Source organism: Channa argus, chromosome 1 (genome assembly GCF_033026475.1).
Source record: "Channa argus isolate prfri chromosome 1, Channa argus male v1.0, whole genome shotgun sequence".
Taxonomy (NCBI): domain Eukaryota; kingdom Metazoa; phylum Chordata; class Actinopteri; order Anabantiformes; family Channidae; genus Channa; species Channa argus.
In genome coordinates, this window is record NC_090197.1 from 38961797 (window position 1) to 38982998 (window position 21202).

A 21202-nucleotide genomic window follows, 5' to 3' on the forward strand; every position below is an offset into this window, starting at 1 on the left:
GGGGGAGTGAGAGGGACATAAGCCGAGCAGCAGGGAGAAAAAGACACAGGCAAGCTGAGAGAGAGAAAGACAGACAGGAGATGTGATGCAAGACGCCTGTGGGAGTGATCTGGCTAATGTCAATACGTGATTCTGTGGATTAATTAGAGAAGTGATAATTCAACAGTTTGAAAAGTAACACGGGTATACAGAGGCATTTGTTTGAATTACATGACATTAAAAATGTGTAAATAATGACCTGAAATCAACGGTTAGCCAATAGTTGCTATAAATATTTGGCTATCAGCAACATTTACTAACATTATGTAGCTCAAATTAGACCTAATTTACAGTTGGTGGTTTGCATATGCTCTATTATCACAAGGTCATATGGAAATATCTTTTTTGCACTATAGCTGAAGGGAAAGAATTTGTTTTGCATTTATGGTTGCAACATAAAAGCTGTTTTGTTGTTGCCTCAAAATTTACATTTAATGGATGAGAGTAGGCAAGATAGGTGATTTAAGTGAAAACAGAACTGGCAGAGTTGTTGGTTTGTTGGTTTGGCTTGTTAACCAAAGAATAAAATGTGAAAATCTCGTGACCTGAATACAGACACTATTTAAGGTATTCAACAACAACAACAACAACAACAACAACATAACCTGTAGACATTAGTCCTCCAACTTGAAAGTCTGTTATCATTTTTGCACTTCTGGTTTCTTTGTTCTGAGTCTATGGTGTGGGAGATATTTTCTGTGCACATGTTTGGGCCCCTTAGTTCCAACTGAGCATTTTTGTTGTTTGTTGCTGACCATGTTGACCATCTCTTTATGCCCACAGGCTCCCCATCTTCTGATGGCTACTATCAGCAGAACAAAAATAAATTAAAAACAATCTTCTCAAACAAGTTTATTGGACTTGAAAATGAGTTCACTTTATTCAAATGGCTCCACAGTAAGCAGATTTTAATGGAATAGAGCACCTTTTAGATGTGATGGGGTGATTTGCATCATGGGCATTCAGCAGATAAGAATAAGATAAGAAAAATAAGATGCCATCAAATCAATATGGACCAAAATCTCTAAGGAATGTTTTTAGCACCTTGATTAATCTATGTCACAAAGACTTAAGGCAGTTCTGAAGGCAAACGCGGGTCCAACCCAGTAGCAAGGTGTACCTAATAAAGTAGCCAGAGCGTTTTTTGTTTGTTTGTTTTTCCACACTGCTGGCCATGCTGCTGTTTATAGACATTCAGTTCACAGCGTTTATTCTGGTGTGTGCATAGCACTGACAAATGAAAGTGAGATATAACACCACAGTACTGTAATTCAAAAGACTGTTTAGTAATGCACCATGGGTCTGCTGATCAGACTGTTTGCTTTAATTTAAACCTTACAATAATCTGAGTAAAAGACATCACAGCTGCAGTTTTCCGATAAAAAGCTTTAATCTTGTGGATATAATTATAGCATACATGAAAATGCACAGGGTGTTGGCCAACCTGTCCACGGTGTTTCAAACTGTGCAAAAGGCCTCCTAACAATGTGAAATGGTATGACATTTAAAGAGTCCTCTGTATAAGCCCGTGAATGGCTAACAGTTGATCCATTCTGACTCCATATTAAGGTTAGGTCACAATAACACTGTTATGAGGCATTATGTTTCCTTGAACCATGTTTATAAGCTTTAAACTGCAGTTTATGTTCATGTGAACTGTTAATCATAGCCAACATTTCTGAAACTCACGCAATTATTTTAAGATGATAAACAAATCTTATTCCAACATAAAAAAGGTGCAACAGTAGGCAAACGAAGGACATTCTAATAATGCAGGTGGCAAAATACCAAAATATCATCACGTTATTTTTAGCTCAGTGCAGGGTGAAAAATAGTCCCAAGTGCAAGCTTGGTACACACTCAATCCTCACAGTCTGGATTTTACAAGACATAGTATATTATTCTGCATTGGTCTAATGTCGCCAACAGCAGCCAAGTCTCAAGGAAATGTCAATGACAAGGATAGAGCTGTGCTTGAGTAACTTAAGAATGTGACGGCTCACACTGAGCTTTAATGTAATCATACTTGATCATAGCACAGTAGCTGACCAATGTGTGCTATACCTCTTGAGCCAATATAGACCCCCCTGCATGCTTCTCATGCTGTGTCATTCATTTTTAGGGTCTTTCAGTTGTTGATCTCTTAAACTGGCTGTCATTCAAATTTCAGACAGGAGATTTTCACGCTGCATAAACTGCTTGGACATTCTGCTATGGGGAACAAGCAGAGAGCACTATGTGCACTACCAGCTGTGGATACACAATATGAATGTTCTCCATTTAATCAAACCTGTTATTGGAGTTACGTCCAATGACTTTTATTTTAAATAGTATGCTAGTTTAAAATGCAAGATGGCATATGCTGATCGATCACCCCAGCACAGCTAAATACTCCAAGAAAAATTGTGCAACACGAGACACTCTCTTGACCAACTTGCTGATGGAAAACATCCAAGGGATCTCTATAATGGACCCAACTGACAGCGCTCTAATTCAATCACGTGTGTTGCAGTTGCAACTAAGCTGCCTCCAAATACCCCTGTCTATTTTAAACCCTGATCAACAATGACAAATCGAGAAGACTCGAGTATGCCTGAAAAAACATTACGCAAAAGCACGGAAACCAAACACCTAAGCCTCTGTCTAGCATGTGTAACTGTGTGTGTCCAATTATATACAGGCTGCATAGTCTCTCCGTGCCATCAAGACAACCTTCATATCACTGAATGTAAAACAACCAGGAAGTGTGAAGAGAAAAGAAAATACTTTACAGTGTAGATAAAAAAACAGCAATGTTTTAGCTAAATCACAACATTTTTGGTACTTCACACTATTCAGTCAGCCCACTTCAGGATTAACTCACCATATCTTCCTCACTAGCATAGAGTAAATGTCAAAAAACATAAAAAGTAGTAGACAAATCTGACTGGGTGTACACCACACTGGTAATAAATACACAGAGCTGTTTTCCTTCTTAATCACAGCATACTGGTCCCCTACAGCTGTTGTTTACTATTAAGGTGGGATTAGGGCCAAGTATGGCTGTGTAGTTCCAGGAGACAGCACCAATTGCATGGTTGTTCCCAGAATGCCTGGGTCTCTGGGATCAATTTGTGTAGAGTTTCATGTTAGTGGGGACAGAGGCCCTGTCCTCCTCTGCTCTCTAGCTCGAAGGCTAACAACACAGTCATAACGGGTTGACCCATCTAATCCTTTTACTTCTTCCGTTGGCACTAAATATATTTTTTAATACTACATATGTGCCCATAGGACACAACTGAGAGTTAATATTGTGGTCCTAAGATCAAGAGCATTGAAATTGTATAATGTACTGCCTATTGTGAAAAACAGCTTGAAGGATTCCTGGTTATTGATTTATGAATATAAGGGTAAAGAATGCCTCCTCCCAGCTAAGTCTCAGTGCCATCAAAAATGCAGCTACAGTATCGTTGTCTATGCAAGACAAGAACAACACACTGGCTTCTCCATTATTCATGTGGGGTTCCACCTGTAGCACCTCAGCTATATCATATATGTCCCATAGGAATATTTGCAGGAGCTAGGCAATAAATGCAGTATTACTGCACTGATACTGTGACGTTTTGTTACAGTTCATCCAATATTTATTTATTGTGTGCATTTGCCATATCCTCTATTTGTCTTTCAGTAATGCTTGTAATTTGTTTGCTCAGGCTCTGTGCTGTTTATTTTTTATCATGGAACTGTTTTATGTGTTATTTTGTGCATATATGTTGTGCGTGGGTTCGGCGTTGAATGAACAATCCATAGCTTAAGCACACCAGTGACAGCCGCTGCCTCATGTTAGCAAAGCCATACCATGTTGATTTTTCCATGTAATGACAAAAATTTATAAAACTAATTATTTATGAAATCAAAACATTTGTGATCTAATTCTTTTTCCTTTTAAGTGAAAACGTATCTGCAAACCCCATTTTCTTTTTCCCTCTTTGCTATACTGTAAAATGTATTTGCATGTTTAAATTTTAAAAGTTGAACAGAAAATTGTTAAATGCTGCAGTGGTTGAGTGCAGTTTGGTCAGGGCACCTCCCTTTATGTTCTCAATAATACTGGTTGGGATATTTTTTCATCATGGTGCAAGAGCTGCCTTTATGTATTATTATGTGCATATGTGAATCGTTATTTGCATAGATTTGTTGTATGATCAGCAATCTAACAGCTAGAGACGCTGCTCTTACATCCTCAGCCAATGCCACTGGGATGGCAAATGCTGAGGACATAAGTCCACCAGCCGTGCAGTCGGCAGTTTGATTCCCACCTCTTCATTTGTTGAAATGTCCTTTGGCAGGACTCTGAGCCCCAAGTTGCTCCTGAGGTCAGCACCTTGCATGGCAGGTGTCATCACCAGTAATTGAATCTGTGCATGTAAATGGGTGAATGGGACATAGATACTTTGGTACTGCAGCAGGGATAAGACATACTTGACATAATTCATAACAAACCCTATTTTGAACAAAAACACATGATAAACACTAAGGGTCACCTTCAAAACCAGAGGAGAGGAGAATAGAACAGCTCTATCACTGAAAATAATTGAAATGGCTCTGAACATTGTTGACAAAGACTGGGCTGACATATGAGCACCAAAGCTTTTGGTTAGAAAAATGTAACTACTTGTTTTCTTCTTCACTTATCAATATCAAAAGGATAACTGCTTTTAAAGGCTATAGGTTTGAAAGTCAAATAGCATTTAATATTCTAATATATCTGACATCTAATAGTGCTTTGCAAAATTGAATATTTCAAATCAAATTATTAGAAGTTTTTGCCCCACAAACCACAGTTTTCCTATGTAAGCACTGTAAATGACAGGCTTTTACTGCATCATGATAAATGAACCCTGCTCTTTTGTGAATGTGCAACTGAAGGTCACGGCCTTTGACAGGTGACAGCAAGGTCAGACTTTTACTATAGAAAAAAGGGCCACGAGCTAAGAGAAAGCTCTATACTGACTGAGAGGGAGTGTCTGTATGTGTGAATAAAAAAAAAGTAGGCCTGAGACAGTGAATCATATTTTGCATTGCAATCTCTGTATATCACAGCCACTGCCATTTTGCCCACTGGCTTTGCAACACTGTTCCAAGTTTCATCTGCGTATTTCCCTACTCTTGACTGACATCACAAGATAGCACTGATGAATACATAATGTTTGGGTTAACTGAATGTTTTTTTATACTAAATACTCTATGGTAGCTGCTCTGTAACAAAGAAGCTATGGAGTATGGAAACGGACATAATAACTAGACTCTGGACCTCTTAACAACAGTAAGCGAAATCCTATGTATTTTTAACAGGGAGATGTATTTCTTGACTTGTCTATCTTTGTTCCTTTCACCTAACATGCATTTTGGAAATCAAATAAACCCTGTATTTCTAAACACCCACATACACCCATTGCCAAGAATGGGTTGCTTTGATCGACAGGGAGCGTGGCAGTGATGGTCAGACGCTGTGTGTCAGAGTAATTACAGAACAGCCATGTTAGCAGGCCAAGGCTCGTCCCACAGAAAGAGTAAACAGCAGCACAGTGCAGCTTCACCTCAAGACAGCCCGTCTATGTTCTGTGCACTGGTCTGTCATGTGAGAAGACAGAGATGGGTAATTTCTACTGTGAACCTTGTCAACTTTGCCCCAACCCCTTTTGAGACAGATTAAAGGCTCCTTCTCGTGTGACGCCCTGGTCGTAGTTTTCCATTTCTGATCCCCTGAGCAGGGGTCAATGCCCTAAAGGTGAAGGGCAAATCACCTTAAAATGAAAGCAGACAGAGCAATTCACGTACTCGAGTTGTCAAAAACAGACAGCAGAGGATTGTATCTGTTTACTCCTTTCTTGCTGTCCATTTGGTCCCCTTCACTGTGTTCTTCTCACATTTTCTAATTATGAATGACTGGTACAGCCAGTATTTTAACAAGGCTGTTCCCACACGTTATCTGTCCCCATGTGTTTGCCAACCCGAGTATGGCCAAGTGAACAATAAGGGCTTACATTCAGATGAAAATGACATTGGGTACAACATTTTAGACTGTTGCTCCTTTGGGAGAACACAGGTGAAGCCTGAAGGGCACTGGCCAGGATAGAAAGATGAAGTGAGTGGTTGACAGACAATGAAAGAAAATGAGAGAACATACCTGTAGAGAGAAAACGAAAATACAGCACATAAACTAATAAAGGTGAAAATAAAGGACATAAAGCCAGCAAATGGGCGAATTAAAGAGCACTAGAGACAAAGACACAGGGCTTTCTGAAAGCTTGCCAGCATACTTCTGTTGCTCATGTTCACTTGAGACATTGTGCTGTAGAGCAGCTGCTAAGCTTAGCAGGCTCCTATTCCGGCCCATTACAGAGATCAGTGCACAGGGCAGACTATTCACAAAATACCCAGCTACTCACCCCTTGCGATAGTCACCCCACTAGTGACTATCACAATCAGAAGATATCATTTAGCAATTTTAAAAATACAGTTCGTGAAGGATTTTCTTTGTCAGAAGAGCAGCATAGTTAAGTCTAGTAGTTTTCATTGTTAGTGGCTGAGGCCACCATCGACCAATTTTATGTAACTAAAGCAATACTACACAAAACGCAATGTGTTTTGTCATGGAGATTACAGGTAACAATCATTCATTAAATATGTGGCGACGAAACACATAACATAAAACAACTGTTTTAATATTTTTCCATCATTGGTTGAGTTTTTATATTACAGGAGCAATGGACCAAGGACGAGTACTGACAGACAGAGGTGCAGGTCACAAACTGCACATCTTCAAATGATGGTAAACAACTCACGGCATGATGGAAAAAGGCTTAATAATTAATTGAATTGTTTTTACAAATGTAAATTGGTTTGGCTACAGTGTAAATAGATACACCAGTTGTCTGTTATATTTCTGACAATGCTGCTCAAGAAGCCATTCTGTCCTCAGAATGCTGTGACCATAGGAGTGAGAAAATCAGCGTGGGCTTAACAGCTCAAACATTATAACATAATACAATAAAAAGGTAGGGCTGCTTCTGAAGTAAATGCCAAATACTGGCAGTCACTACGGATTTTAGAGAAAGATTTATTAACAACCACGGACACAGTTCTTCTTACTTGTGTCAAGATATAACAAATAACTGCACTCAAGACTGTTTAAAGTCTTAATTAACGGCCTGTGTGGGATGGTTCTTTCAATCCCACACCCGCCCACCCGCGCAGAATTTCAGTCCATTACTGCCTGTCCCTGCAGATGTGCCAATACACTCCTGCTGCCAGCTCTTGAGATCTGGCCACTCCTGTCTGCTAAAGTGTGTTTTTAATCCAAATCTCTATCAGGCTTGTTCCACTGGGAAAATACGACAAATTAAATGGTAAACGTTATGCACTTATATAGCACTCTTCTACCTAAAGCACTTTACACTGCTTCTTATTCACCCATTCACACACATACTCATACACCAATGTTTAACATGCACCTGGCCAACACTCATCGGGAGCAAATAAGTTGGGGTTCAGTGTCTTGCTCAAGGACACTTTGACATGATACTGGAGGAGGTGGGGATTGAACCAACAACTGTGAGATTAGTGGACAACCACTCTACCTTCCTGCACCACGGTCACCCTCATTTTAGTCCTTATGGATTTTTTAATGCAGTGTTTTCACAATGATAAGTGTGTAACAGGCCACCTTCAGAGGCATTGTTGTTGTTCTTAGCGATAAATGTAAAAAATAGATTTAATATAAAAAAATTGCATGATTATTTTTATTTAAAATGGCCAATTGTAATTACTTTATCTTTAATTTCTGATACGACACGTGGAAAGATCTGCTATGAATTCTGAATGTCAAAGCATCCAGCTGACCATTCCGGATGCAGCCCACTGGAGCAGTGTCTAGTACATAGCAGGTTCAAGAACTAGAGTGATTACCAGCAGATCTCAGCTAATAAGTGATATACACTATTGGAATTTATGAAGTAAATTCCCTGAAAAGAAACATCACTACAGAAAGAAGAAATGGTTGCTAATGTAACAGTGTTAGCTTTATTAAGGTTTATTTTTCAACTACAAAACAAATGTAAGCGTTTTTAAAGTTACACAGATGGTTTCCTCACCTGTGTTTAACTCGTCCAACAATGCTTTCTAAGGGGCCCGTAAAACTCACACGAGTCTCTGAGGTTTTTTGGAGAACAAAGGAGAGGTCCAGGTCTTAAATAAATTATCTGGCGACACTATATGTTTCCCTCTATAAGCTTAATTTCTAGATGCCATACTTTCTAGTTTCAAATGTAAATTTAGATCAGTGACATTTACTGAGTGCACTTGTGTTTCCTAAAGAACAGACCCTGTCAATTCTAATCACATGACCTTGCACCCAGTGGCATCCTTTAGGCCAAAATGTCAACTTTGCAGATAATGTAATTTAATATGTATAATCTAATAAGCGGATTGCCATAAACTTTGCTGAGGAAGTGCTCCCAAGTGGATAAAACCCTTCATTTGTCACCAGTCTTTCGGCAAACTTTATATTTTTTCCCTACTGCCAGCATGCAGCTAAGACAAGCACTATCATCAGTATGTGTGTTACCTCACTTGTATTTAAAAGACTTTCGACTTTTTGCCAGTTTATGTAAAAAGAGGATTTTTTGTGTATATAATTTACAAATACTGTACAGGTATAATTCTATTGTGGTCTGACATATAATTTGAGAAATAATTCAAATGAGAATGTGAATGTATGTGAAACGCAGATGATATGGAAATGAGTAAAAACCTCATTTTGATCTTGGAATAGTTTCCCACTAGGTGCTCTACTCCTTAGCTCCTTATCACTGCCTGTGCAACACACGGGGATATTCAGATTATGTGACGTGCCACTAGCCTTCCACTACTGCTATCAACAACCTGGTCACACACACCTGCTTAGTTTCAAAGCAGCCAATTAAACCCTGCTGTTGAGACATGACAATTCCCACAGAGTGTTTATTCATGTCTGTTGCTCTGAATTTAGCAATGTCCAAACAGCAAATACACAACTTAAGTGGTACCTGGTAAAGGGTATTTAGTGTTTCAGAATATGCAATGTCATTGTTTTTAAATAAAACCAAACTTCTTTCACTTTTAAATTTTTTGTATCTTCATCATTTTATATAACTACAAGGTGCTGGATTTATTTAGGATTTTGTTTTTTGTTTTTTTAAGTACACAACAGCACCGACAGGGCCACATATGACAAGCCTTGCTCAGGCTCACTTGCTGAGCTCTCCATGGTGCTGAAAATCTTCTCTTGTGCAGACTGGCTGATGCTTATGATCCATCATGTTTAATAAATTTTGCCAAAACACAGAGATTGAGCACAACTGCTATGTGTCACCATGGCCAATGGATTCTAGGTCTCGGATGAGCCCCATAGACAGCAACGTGTGACTATTAGAACTAATCCCTGCCTCCTCTTCGGTCAATTTCATAATTTAAGCACATCTTTCAAAAGAGGCAGTAAACTTGCCAGAAGCAGTTCTGTCGACAATGCTGCCAACTATTTCTAATTCTAAAGTTTAAAACAATTACCATAGGGTCATATTTCTGTAACTTGACCTCCACTGAATTGATATGACCACATTTCCATTCTAAAATCAGGTTAGCTTGCACCACAAGTGAATACAAAAGCATGTCTAGACAAAGCCACAACTGACAGCAATATACTGAGGAAAACATGTACACTTCTAAGCATTATACAGGAAAAAGACAGGACCAACGACTTGGACAACACAACTGTCCTTAACAAGCAGCATCATAACATACATGACATCAGTCTCAGAACCTCCAAGGTTCCAACCATAATGGGCTTGAGATGTTATTCGTAAAAAAATAAAATTACACAGTGACTGAAATGGTAGCAAGGCCAAAAATTTGTACAAAAGAAAAAATGTTTTATATCTCTGCGAGACGACTGACAAGTGTCTCTAGTCGGCATCACAAACAGCAATATACAACTTTCTATGAGACTCACTGTCATCAACTCTTGGGACAAATCAGCAAAGGAGGACATCATGCATATTAAAATGTCTATTTTCCAAATGTTCCAGCCATCAAACCTAAGGACACAGCCTGTCACAGCTCTACATTATCATTCATCTTTAACGATGCACCCAGCAGTGAACCCATGCACTCCGTGCATTATCTGTACATGATGTCTACACATGCTGTCATTTGGGCCTCAACAGTGTGTGCATCATCTCACAAAGCTCATGTCACTCAGAAATTGGTCTGCCTCACTTGGTTCATGTCTACATACATTCCACAGTTTTCAGGGCAATGCAGCAGGAGTCAGAACCTGAGTGAGACAGCATTGGCATTTCACTTTTGCAAGTATCAAACAAGCCTGTAATTGACAGCTGGGCTATTTATTCTGCACAGCCACTCTGGAAAATGTCAGAAGAAGTCAAGAGGTACAATCACTGTAGCAGGCTGAACAGGTTTTAGCTTGTAGGCTGCCATTCATTGTGAGTCATTCTTCTGTTTACCTATTTAAAAAAAAGAAAAAAATCAATTATATTAGGTTTGATATTAACTAACCTAGAGACGATGACTGGGCTGTTACTAAATGAGGTGTAATGTTAGTATTGTAGCATGATGTCTATGAAACCACACTACTTACATGCAGAGAGAAAACTGAACCTGCTCTTAGCCTGCTAGGAGAACGACAATTAGTATATTAGCAGAGCCCCCTTAGAGGGTAAGTGAAACACGCTGATAAGACCAGCAGTGATGTGCAATCCCAACACTTTCATAACCTTCTCTGTTAGAAAAAAATGTGTTTTCTTCAGTTTAGCATCACTGTAGCTTGAATAACATTGGACTGGAGGCTCTGCTTATACACCCAGTCACACACACTGGCTTGGCCTCACATAATCTCTCTCTCTCTCTCTTAGGAACATACAGACATTATCTCTAAATAGGAAGCCGAAACACTGCCTGCTGAGATCTTTGAAGGTCATTGCAGTGTCCTCTCTTTCTCCACCTCTCTCTCACTGTGCATCAGTGCTCACAGCTCAAAGCACCAATTATAATGTTAACTGCATTTTGATGTCCACATATCAGTGCTCCACTGGATTCCCTGATTTCTGAGGGTAGGCGGTGGGCTAAGGGGAGTGGAGCGAAAATGGGGCAGAAGAGTAATAGACTGGCTGGCTGTGCTTGTTAGCACCAGAAAAAGACTAGCCCCGATCTTGGATATGATTCTATGCAAAGTCAAGAAATGTTGGAACATTTATAGTATTTTAATATTTCTGCATGACAGACGTAAAATTTTCAAATTAAATCAAAAAAAGACGCAGGATTTCAGACATATAATTGTGCATAAAAATAGAGAGTTCCATATGTTCCACGGAGAATGGCACACATTAAATACCCGTTCAGACATACAAAAGCAATACGTGCACATTGTTCACACACAATGAAATCAGCTGAACTTAACCATACTGTCTGGTAGCTAGCGGATCTATTGTATAAGCAAATATGTTTCCAGTGCCAGTGTGACTTAGCAAGAATCAAGTGGCTTAGACCCTATCATACATATCCAATAATGGGAATGCCAGACTAGCACCCACACCCTTATGGTGCCACTGTAGGTTTCCCCTCTCTAACCTTTAACCTCCGAATACTTCCTAGGGTGCAGACATCCTTTTAATAGTACAGTGACTGGCTAAAGAAGACATAACAGCATGACAGTTTGAGTAGAGGGGCGTGGACCTCTGTGTCCATCTCATGATATACATAGTCTGGTCTGATATATGGCCTCTCCCTGTCTGTGGATTAACATACACCAGCGAGGCACACTACAGTTGTCCCTAGATGGCCATCAAACCAGGCCCAAAATATTAGGGATTAGGGCCTGGAAATTGATCTGCACTGAACAACAACTCATGAGTCACACATTCCAAATTAGTGGAGTATGAGAAAAGAATTTGAGTAGTTTGTGAATGTTTACATTATATTTATTTACTTTGAAAGACAAATGCTGCTTATCTCTGTTTAGTGTCACTGTAAACTGAGTCTTTGGAATCTTTGGACTTTTGACACTTGCGGCAAAACAAGCATCACATTGTACTCTCGGAAAATGTAATGACCTTTTTATTTTTTTATAATTTTCTGACATTGTCTAGACTAACTTACATTTAATCAACAGTCTGAGGTACAGAATAATCTTTAGCTGCATTCCTATCTAGATAAAAGGGGCTTGAACAAATGATGTAGTGGAAATTCATTATGCTTTGCCCTGGGAAAAGCTCTAAGCCAATAACACATGGGAAGACACTTGAAACTCGCCCACTAACCACAAGAACACAGTTCACTTACACACATACATTCCTGAGATGACATCAACAACTAAGTGTATATACTGTACTGTACTTACACACACACACACGTGCCCATTACACTTCATCAGGCTTTTGTATTTAGGTGGAATTTTAATAAACTAGTGTTGGATGAAGCAGGCCGAGTTGGGCCAAGTTAGGCCGAGGTTAGTGAGAGCGACAGCTGATGGCTGGGTGTGTGCTCTATGCTGCCCTAGCGAAATGCAGCTGGTCTGTTGCCAAGCACAAGGGAATACACAGGCTCACAACAGTTCCTCTCTGCAGGCACCTCCGCAATCCATTCCACTTAAAGGTAAGCGCAGTGAAGACTGTTCCAGCATTCTTCATTCACTCTGCCAAAGATTTGGTTTGCCCTTGTCACATGGGTGGACACAAAAGTAGACACTGACACATGCAAACTCTGAGGCGTGTTTCAAACTCAGGTTTGATTAACTGCTCTGCAGTGAAAGCTGAGCTGTAGAAATCAATAACAATCTTCAATTATGGAAAAGCATTTTAATGATTGAAATTCACGAAGGCTGCCATATCTCATTAGGTGGTCAATCATAAAATGGATTTTTCATGGCGTTTAAAAAAAAAAAAGATAATAAAAAAATAAACACCTTAACTTAGAGCAGATTCACCTTTTCACCTTTAAAGTTGCTAAGTGTAAAGCGACAATATGTTTGATTTATCATGAACTTCAGGCTGACAAGGGTCAGAGAAAATGGAGCCTAGGCACCACATTTGTCCTCATCCCGGATTTTTATCGCTTACATCACAGGAGCGGAGTCTGGCCTTCAGTGAGGAATACGAAACACACAGCACATCAAACTCTCATTAGATAAGATGAAATTTTAATGATGCCATGGCTGTGCTGGGGACACAGGACTAGAGCTGCAGCAAACAAAAATGACAAATACCAGGAGCTTCAGTAAATGCAAAAATCTATGATAAAAGGTAAAATTATATCATCTAGATTAGATTTAGGCACAGGGAAGGTAAATATCTTGAGGAGCATGTACATGCCAAGCAGAAACACTGCTCTATCACCACTCCCGTTGAGCTGTTTGGACAGATTCTGACGGCTCTAAAGTGCACATAAAAACACTCCATGCTTAGAGGGATGAGGGGGAGGCTGGAGGTGCTCAGCACAGCAACTGCATCAGCTGTTGTTCTGAGGTGAAGTGGTAGGTGTATGTTTTTTTGTCCTCATTTTGTATATATTTTTCAAAACACATGAATGCAGTGTATCGTCCAGTGCTTAGCTTGAAACACAACAGTCCACTCTGACTTTACTTGTGCGGTGCCTCTACATGGTCCGGTCTGCAGACTTTGCAGCTGATGAGTTACCACTCCAGGAACTTTTTGGACCAAATCCCCTCTCCTATGTCTGCTTTGTGACAGTGGATGCTGCACCAGCTAAACCTGTCTCTTAGAAAACACTCTACAGGGGCTCTTAGCTACTTTCAGCGATAATTTATTTTAAAAAGACATGAAGAGAAGTGGCTGGTGTCTCTACTGTGTCACTGGCTTTAGTAGATAAACAGTAGATAAACAGTGTCATTTTAGTGAGCAACTAATCACATAATTATGAAATTGCTCCTTTTGGTTCTAGTTTGCTTAGTACATGTACATAAATGCCATAAAACTTCCCATTGACTTTCCTATACCCAAAAATCTCTCTACTTCTAGCTGAAAAATGCCTCCAGATGACATCACTTAGAGGAACCTTCAATTCAGATTACGTCATCTTGTTGCTCACACTATGAAGTTTGTAATCATGATCAATCTGCTTTTCCGGGAGCTCCACAGATGACATCAGCTGAATTCCTAATAATAAAACTCCTCCGGGTGATGTCATCTGGAGGAGTTTTTTCAGCTAGAAGCAGAAAAATATTAAATATAGGGATACAGAGGGAAGTTTAAAAGCATCAATGTACATTAACACCCTATTTTAAAGCCATAGAGAGCAAATTGAAAATTTGTAAAGTCGCCCTTTATAGAGAAGTATTGTATAGCCTGCAATGTAATTACTAAAACAAGCCACAAATAATACCTATTTAAAATGATTATTTATTTCCTCAATTAATTAAAAAAGTATTTAAAAGAGATTAACAAGGTCAGGTACTTTGGTTTACTCACTAGCTCTACAATAGATCATCTCAGACATAGCTTATTTTAAAGAAGTTTTTTCATAGTAATTTTCTTCAGAGAACAGTTGTTAAATTCATGTTAGAATGGAGACGGCTGCCACAAATGTAAAGCATCTATACACCTCCTTCCTATGCATCCCAAGTAATAGATAATTCATAAGAACTCCTGGAGGTGAAATGATGTAAAGGGGATAACAATAAGCCCAGACAACAATACAAAAAAACAAACAAAAACTAATTCACCGAGTCTACAAGATGATTGGAAACGGAAAACAGAGCAGGATTACAGTGTGTGCTAACAAGTCTCAAACTGCAACAAAAATAAAATCATGGAGCTCATCCCAACAGCCTGATAATAGGTGATTAGAGAAGGACCTATTGCAGAGGAGAAAAAAAAACTGCAATTGTGGTTAATACGTGGTTTAACTTTATGTTTAAATAATCCCAAGTACCCAGCACATTACTCGAAAAATCAATAAAGGGCTCTTTTTATTCTTGGTTTTATAATCCTTTTTAGCCCACCCAACAGACAGTACCACAAGAGTAAAATATTGTTTTGTTGTCCACAATATAACTAGTTTTGTTGGGAAAGACATAAGTACAAAGATAATTATCACTGGTTCCTATGACTCTTGGTCAGTTCCTTTGAGTCCTAAATGTATTTATAGACTTTGCAGTGCAAGTACAGTGGCAATCGAACCGCAAAATAATGATTTTCAACACTGGAAACACTTCCAGTGCCAATTCCCAAGAATATTGTATTACTATAATTTGTCCAGTATGATCTTCATTACTCTAAAACTCTCTTGTAATTGTTAGACAAAGCTGGGCCCAAGGACACAGGAAGTTGGAACTAGGACACAACTTTGTGTAAATGGCAGAGCACAAGAGGACACTATGCAATGCAACACCCCCTCTAGAAGCCTTCATCACCCTCGCACCCCCTGTTTCCACTTCCTGCTGTGTGTCTCTCAGATTTTCCACCTCTATCACCTTTCCACTGATTCCAGATTCCCAGTACTGTCAGAGAAGGGCCACCACCTTCCAAGCCAACAATGCATCCTGTTTCTGACACATGCCAAGCTAGCTGCCCACACTAGTCAGCTGAACACAGATCCAGTTTCCCCTTCTTAATACTCCTAACAAGCCTTTTCCTTTTGCAGCCAAGTGTCAAGTCTACCAAAGTCACCTAGCACGATGGCTCTGCTATGCACACAACAACACAGAGAGGGATATCGGGCTGCCTTTATTTTTACCATTCCTTCCGATCTACAAGAGATGACAACTAAGCAGACACCAGCCAGCATTCACAAGATTATATTTGCATGGTTTATTTTCATCACTTTCCTAGCAAAACTGTGTGCTTTATGAAGGATAACATATGGTTAGGTACCATTTGGGCATAACAAAATGACAGTAGATTGGCAGCCAAGTAATAGCTTAAAGAGTGTCTGTATGTGCATATATGTGTATTTATTTATTTATTTATTTATCCCTCATTTCTTGTAAACATTTTTGGGTTGTTCAGCATGACCAATAACCTGGGTGGAAAATACAAAATAAAACCTGAACTTGAGATCATCAGTGTAATTAGATCCAAATTATAGATCCACTCTAGCTTAGGTAAAAATATCCATATGGTTTATGGATATTCCTGTTCATTCACTTTTATGCCCCCCCTCCGGAAAGAAAAACTGTTTGGATTCAATATCCAATTTAAACGATGATTTCTTTGGATGAAAACATGATGTGATCAGGTCATTTTAATACAAATAATTCTGAAGTACTGCCCAGTAGTACTCTGTGTACACGTTATAGTTTCCCAAGGTAACATTAGATATAAAATAATAAAGCTGCACTAAAAGGGCCAATGGCCCTAAAAGGATGTTACAGAAGAGCATCAGAGAGGGGACACGGCTCGTTCATCTCAACTGGACACAACCCAAAGAAGAACGAGGAAGATAAACTCACTATCTCTTTCTCCTGCCCATCATCCTCTTATCAAGCTATTTGCACTTATCCCTGACCACAGACTGGCATAGTTGCAACACTTGCCATTAACTTTATGTACCATCTAAATATTTTCTCAATCCAAGCAATCACTGTGAAATAAAAACACATTAGACCATGTTTTTGCACACTCTGAACAGCACCTTTCTACTGACCCTCTGTTCAGCCAGGGACCACTAAACACAAGTGTGTGAGTCATGTATGAAACAGGCTTTGTACACATGTGAATCAGCCATGATTCATCTTTAATGCTGGTCACTCCCAGCAAAGTAATGGGTAGTGACCCTTTTTATCCTGTTTCTATATCAGTCCTGCTGACAGGTTACATTGATCACTCCACAATGTGTAGCATGGAAACATTATAGTCACCATTGACTGTACACATTGGAAAATAGAATATCACAAAACAGCATTATAAATAGTGATTTTCAGAGATCTGACATTAAGGAGTTGCTGCCTACTACTATATGAAGGGAATGGTTTGATGTCAATGGATCACAATGGACCCCATTAATAAGTAAGTCTCACTGGTGTAAGAACATGATTACATGAAACCAACTGAAATGATCCCTTTCATATTAGAAGAACTAATGTAACAGTGTGACTACTTTGATATATGTGGAAGCAAATTTAATAAATACATTGTTTTGCTCTCATCCCACCTCTATCTGTCATGCAACACCACCCCCTTCATTCAAGAGTGGGAGTTGGTAAACACAGCCAACGGTTACCAATCATATTTGAGTGATGCATTCATTATAAAAACACTGCAATGTACAGTTATTATCGGTTTGGCGGGTTCGTGTGATGTAGATGAGGAGAAAACCAGTAAATTCAGCTTAGTGTCATGTCCCTTGCACAATGAAGACCACTGCAGAATACGAAGTCAGACCATGTTTGCATACAATTAATGGTCTACCAGTGTGTGTGAGAGAAAACCCCTGTTGGCAAAGTAGCCACCATACCTTGTTTTTGATGTTGCAATGGCAGCAAACAGTCCACAGATATTTGAGGGTCCTCCATAGCAGGATGATGAAGAGACCCCCAAAAAACGTCACCATGGAGGAGGCGAGGAATGCCCACCACATGCGCTGCCCATTATTGTCGCAGGGCACCTCAGACGAGAACGGGATGACAACGTCTTCCATCTTGGATATTAAGATTGAAGAGTCCGGATTTATATTATTATTGATACTGCTTGTCCTCATAGAGCTGTCGCTTCCATGGGGAACCGTGCCATCTGCTTCAGCTAGCATTTATGAGCCTTGGAGAGCCTGTGCCAGCGTCCCCAGCCCCACTCACCAGCCATATTGCTCGGAAAAAAGAAAAAAATCCCCTTCTTCGCTGTAGATTCTGTTCACCCACCCGATGGAGTCTCTGTCTGTATTTTAGCAGCCTATGAATTGTTTATTAGTAACAGCGTGGGACTCCGCACACGCGAACCAGACCAAAATAGCGGCTCGGTGGCCCTTGGAGAGAGGCATTTAAATCCGCATAAATGACGAATTCTTGGTGCCTCTCAATCTGACGGGCTTTCCGGCTCTCTCACGCCAAAATCCATGGTGAAGACGGCGTCGTTTGCAGCCGCCGAGGCTGCCAATGATGTGTCGGCTGATGGGACAACACACCAACAATGGGAAATGTTAACAGCCTGTTCTCGGCGAGGCGACCGCTCTAGTCGTGTTCCATTCAGGGAACCTGTCGATTAGCAGGCGGAGAATCGATTTCACTTTCTTCAAGTGTCAATCGACTGTGAAGGGTTTGCAACAAGGCGAAAAACAGAGAGAGAGAGAGATAATTGGACTCTACAGTTGGTTCGCTGTCACTGCAGCGCCGACGAGTGCACACTCTTGCGGGCGTTTTTCGTTGGTAATTCTGCGTAAAAGCGCTGGCGCTCGGGTGGTTGTAGCGGTCTCCATTCGGTCTCCTGCAGCCCTGGCACGGCGCGGCCAGCTCAGAGCGCCAGTCAGATCCGCTCCAGAGGAGAGCGGGGAGATTCACAGGTAGGAGGGCGGAGCGAAACGCCAACGATAAAGATTGACCCAGAGCTGCGATAGCGCTGCGATATTCAGTCCGAGTGCCCACCGGTCTCTGCAGCCTGGCTATAAATGCGCCTTTGCGTCTTTCATGGACGCCAATGACGCACGTCGCAAAACGGAAAGGTTCCCCAATCTTTGAATAAGTTAAGGATAATAACTTACTCAATAAACATCAGAATCAAATGATGAATCCTGATAGGCCTGTTGGGGTGATGTCAGTAAATATAATAAAACAACACGGTCAGGTTGTGAGTGACTACAACACCGTTAGTTCCCAAGGGGACAGTGTTCCCACTTTCCAGTTACCGAGCCCATGGCTTTTCCTGCATGTATGATGGGAGGGGGCTGTTTCCATTCCAGAAATGACTATAACAGAAGTCCTCAAACATACACACAAGGGAAAATGCCACCCCCTCTTATTCAGTGACTGTAATATGCTTACACTTTTACTCAAAAACAGGTGTGGATTGGTGATGACTGTGAAGCATGACTAGTAGCAGTTTATGGCTGTACGCAGAAATGCCCCTAAAGTAGCCATCCAGACCTAAGGATATGGGGAAACAGCTGGCTTGGGGCCCTGAATAACCATTGACCCTAGGCCCCAAGTTAGGCAGGTGCACACAGCCAAGGCTCCAGACTTCTTGGAGTTTTTTTAGTTTTTTTTTAGGGGTAAATAACCTGTCAAGAGTGTTTTATTAAAGGCTAGAGTGAGATAATTATGCCATTTCTGCACTCTGAAATGGGAGTTATGACAATTTATCTCAAGCCTGTATCATATGAAAAGTAAATATTCCTATACATTTAATGATGCAGATGAGAAACAATTTCTATGAAGGTGATTTATTGTTTGTGAATAAGTTACAAAAATAGCTGCTGTAAGGGAATCTGCTTCAAAAGCTGTAAAATACTGAAGACATAGCCATCAGTAAATTACAGCACTTCAGAGTTTTGAATTCACATAGCCAATAGAGGCAGCTTAGGCCAACAATGCTCTTTATTGATATATTTATTTAATTTTATTTTTCATTAAATTGTTTTTTGTTTCCTTACAACAAGCCTGCAGAAAAACACCAAGATCAAAATCAGGTAGGACAGGTAGAACTAAGGTTTCAGCTATGAACTAGGACTCTGTTGCCATATGTATTGTGAAACTAGAGTTGTGCTGCATCTGATCAACAAGTGTTTAGGCAGCCAGATGAGTAGAGATGATCCAGAACAGCAGGACTAAAGTTATTGTCCTCCTGCTAGTAAGACTGTGAACTCTCTCACTGAAAGCAGATGATGGACTAAGTGTTGTCTTTTAAATATTGTAACTTTCTAATAAAAGATGTAAATCCTTGATAGAACCAAGGTGTTAGTGGTCAGGAGATAATTGATCCAATACTTTCAAAACCCCACAAAAGCTTCCCGGTACTGTTAATACAGGGAACATTATTAACTAAGACAAATAGATTATACTAGTCATATTCTGTGCACAAGCCAACTGAATTCCAAAGCAACAACAAGCTCCTAAAGAGGTCATAAACACATTAACAACACGTGTTACTTGTTGTATAGGTCATGATAACTCTTTATGCTTTTTATTGCAGGACAGAGTAGATGTCAAGTGGCACTTTTCATACACAATGCTAATTCAAGATGCTTTACATGAGCATACATGTGCTTTCAAAGGGACTTGATCATCTCCCATGATTGGCCAGCTGTTGGGGAAGTGGCTCCTGTGGGCCACCTTTGCCAGAGGGTCTTATAGTCGACAGGTGAAATTAACATGAGAGTGGACAGGTGGTAATCCCACAGGGCATTTGGAGATGCTGGAGAACAAGCTGAAGTCCAAACTGGATGAATTCACCCCATGAATTAGAGATTCTGCAAAGAGAGAAACATGTCTCCTCACTTTGACCATAAGATTTGACATAGACTGGGAAAGGCAATGCTTGCCGGTGTGGATTACAAAGATTCTTCACTTCCACACTTTACACTTGTCAATTCACTTGAGGGGTCATCTGCTGCTTTGAAACACACCCCAGAATGAGGGCTGGAGACCCTACTCCTTTCTAACAGGCAAGACAGCATATGGACAACTTAAAGAATAAGGTCACCCACAGCATAATGTAGTGCAAGGTCATTAGTGACCAAAACATTAAGCGACATTTTCTGGAAAGGATCAAGTGAACCCACTTTTCTTGCCGTTACCTTTTTGCCCATGTGAACTTGAGAGGCACTTGGAGGGTCATCACCCAATGTGACATCATTGGCTAGAAGACCACAGGATTCCAGATGCAGTACTGGGAGGGAACAAGCTCAAACTACAGGTGTCCAATCAACCAACAAGATCTAGTGTAGCTAGAGGTTTTCCAACTGCACAGAAATTAACTTACAGAAAGCTGAACAAATAAAATCTACCTTCCAGGAAAATGTATATCTGTTTGTCAAATTCCTTAGTTTGGGGCTCCATTTATCAAACATCTAAGAAATAAATATAAGAATACCATCTTAGAAAATCTTAAATATTAATCACAAAACTTGTGTAAATAAAAAATAAGGCGGTAGACAAGGCGGTCACAAAATATTGCACTTTAGG

General features: G+C 40.1%; 1 protein-coding gene across 19 annotated transcripts in view; it reads right to left on the reverse strand.

Annotated features, from left to right (window-relative positions):
* kcnma1a (potassium large conductance calcium-activated channel, subfamily M, alpha member 1a) overlaps positions 1-18810 on the reverse strand; it is a 131708-nt gene extending 112898 nt beyond the window's left edge. For 4 of the 19 annotated variants that reach the window (XM_067519166.1, XM_067519215.1, XM_067519207.1 and 1 more), the window contains exon 1: positions 17548-18803. In XM_067519166.1, the coding sequence (XP_067375267.1) occupies positions 17548-17838 (291 nt within the window). In that variant the 5' untranslated portion in view covers positions 17839-18803. Of the gene's footprint in view, positions 1-17547 lie in introns of all 19 variants that reach the window. The other 15 variants (XM_067519309.1, XM_067519158.1, XM_067519151.1 and 12 more) reach the window with 10 other exon arrangements.
* Positions 18811-21202: the final 2392 nt, after the last annotated feature.